The 1156-nt window shown below is 38.5% G+C and overlaps 1 protein-coding gene across 1 annotated transcript in view; it reads right to left on the reverse strand.

Annotated features, from left to right (window-relative positions):
• Positions 1-1156, reverse strand: part of LOC107593293 (prolyl endopeptidase-like) — a 20109-nt gene that overhangs the window by 8483 nt on the left and 10470 nt on the right. The window contains exons 6-8 of the mRNA XM_016282946.1: positions 876-979; positions 657-793; positions 443-537 (exon numbers count right to left, since the gene is read on the reverse strand). Of these exons, the coding sequence (XP_016138432.1) occupies positions 443-537; positions 657-793; positions 876-979 (336 nt within the window). The remainder of the gene's footprint in view (positions 1-442; positions 538-656; positions 794-875; positions 980-1156) is intronic.

A 1156-nucleotide genomic window follows, 5' to 3' on the forward strand; every position in this document is an offset into this window, starting at 1 on the left:
AGTACAAAGGCCCTGTCAAAAAAAAAAAAAAAAAAAAAAAAAAAAGAAATGAAAAATTTTATGCATCCTTGCTGACAAAAGGTGTTAATTTCTTTAAAAGAAAATTAAACCAAAAAAACAGACAAAAAAATCTTACTCACCCCTAAGCTACTGTACTATTTTAAAAAAATGGACGCCATAAATAGCCCTGTCAAAAAAAAAAAAAAAAAAAAAAAAAAAAGAAATGAAAAATTTTATGCATCCTTGCTGACAAAAGGTGTTAATTTCTTTAAAAGAAAATTAAACCAAAAAAACAGACAAAAAAATCTTACTCACCCCTAAGCTACTGTACTATTTTAAAAAAATGGACGCCATAAATAAATGGCACACAATTTGCTAGTATTCTATTATGAACATCCGTGCAGCTCAGTCCCTGATTAGCTCCAGAATTAAAGTCACATGCCTTTATGCCACGTCTCTCCATATTCTCCACCTCCTCTGATATTGGCAACAGCTAAAACCCCTCCCAGATGCCTGACGAATATCAGCCGAGAGACACTGAAACACAAACAACGAGAGATAGAAGCTTACAAGAACGGGATGCGTGTCAAAGATCAGTACTGCATCAGTGGAGTGTGTGATCAGCTGTATGTTTCTGTGTTTGGTTTGTATTGTACCTGTAGCTGGGTGTGATGGAAATGTTGAAACCTCCGTATCCGTACAGGAAGGCAGGATGTGAACCATCCAGCTTGATTCCTTTCTTATGGACAATAAACATTGGGATCTGGGTGCCGTCTTTACTGGGATAAAAGACCTGTAAGAAACATGCAGACACTCAGTGAAGGCGATCGTACCGCAGACAGACAGATGAAGCGTCTGCAAACGTGTTGCTGTACCTGAGTGGTCTGATAGTCAGCAGGACTGAAGCCCTTCACCGTGACCTCTCTGAAGATGTGCGGCTGCAGCGGCTCTTTAGTCAGATCACAGTGATAGATGATCGCTGCAGGAAAACACAACATACGTCATTCAATACACCCATTACAACATTACCTGATTACTGTGTATGAGTTATTAAAGGGACCGTACACCCCAAAATTAAAATTTTGTTATCATTTATTCACCCTCATGTTGGTCCAAACCTGTATGAGTTTCTTTCTTCTGCTGAACACAAAAGAAG

The sequence above is a fragment of the Sinocyclocheilus grahami genome, unplaced genomic scaffold (genome assembly GCF_001515645.1).
Source record: "Sinocyclocheilus grahami isolate Dianchi unplaced genomic scaffold, SAMN03320097.WGS_v1.1 scaffold168.1, whole genome shotgun sequence".
Lineage (NCBI taxonomy): Eukaryota > Metazoa > Chordata > Actinopteri > Cypriniformes > Cyprinidae > Sinocyclocheilus > Sinocyclocheilus grahami.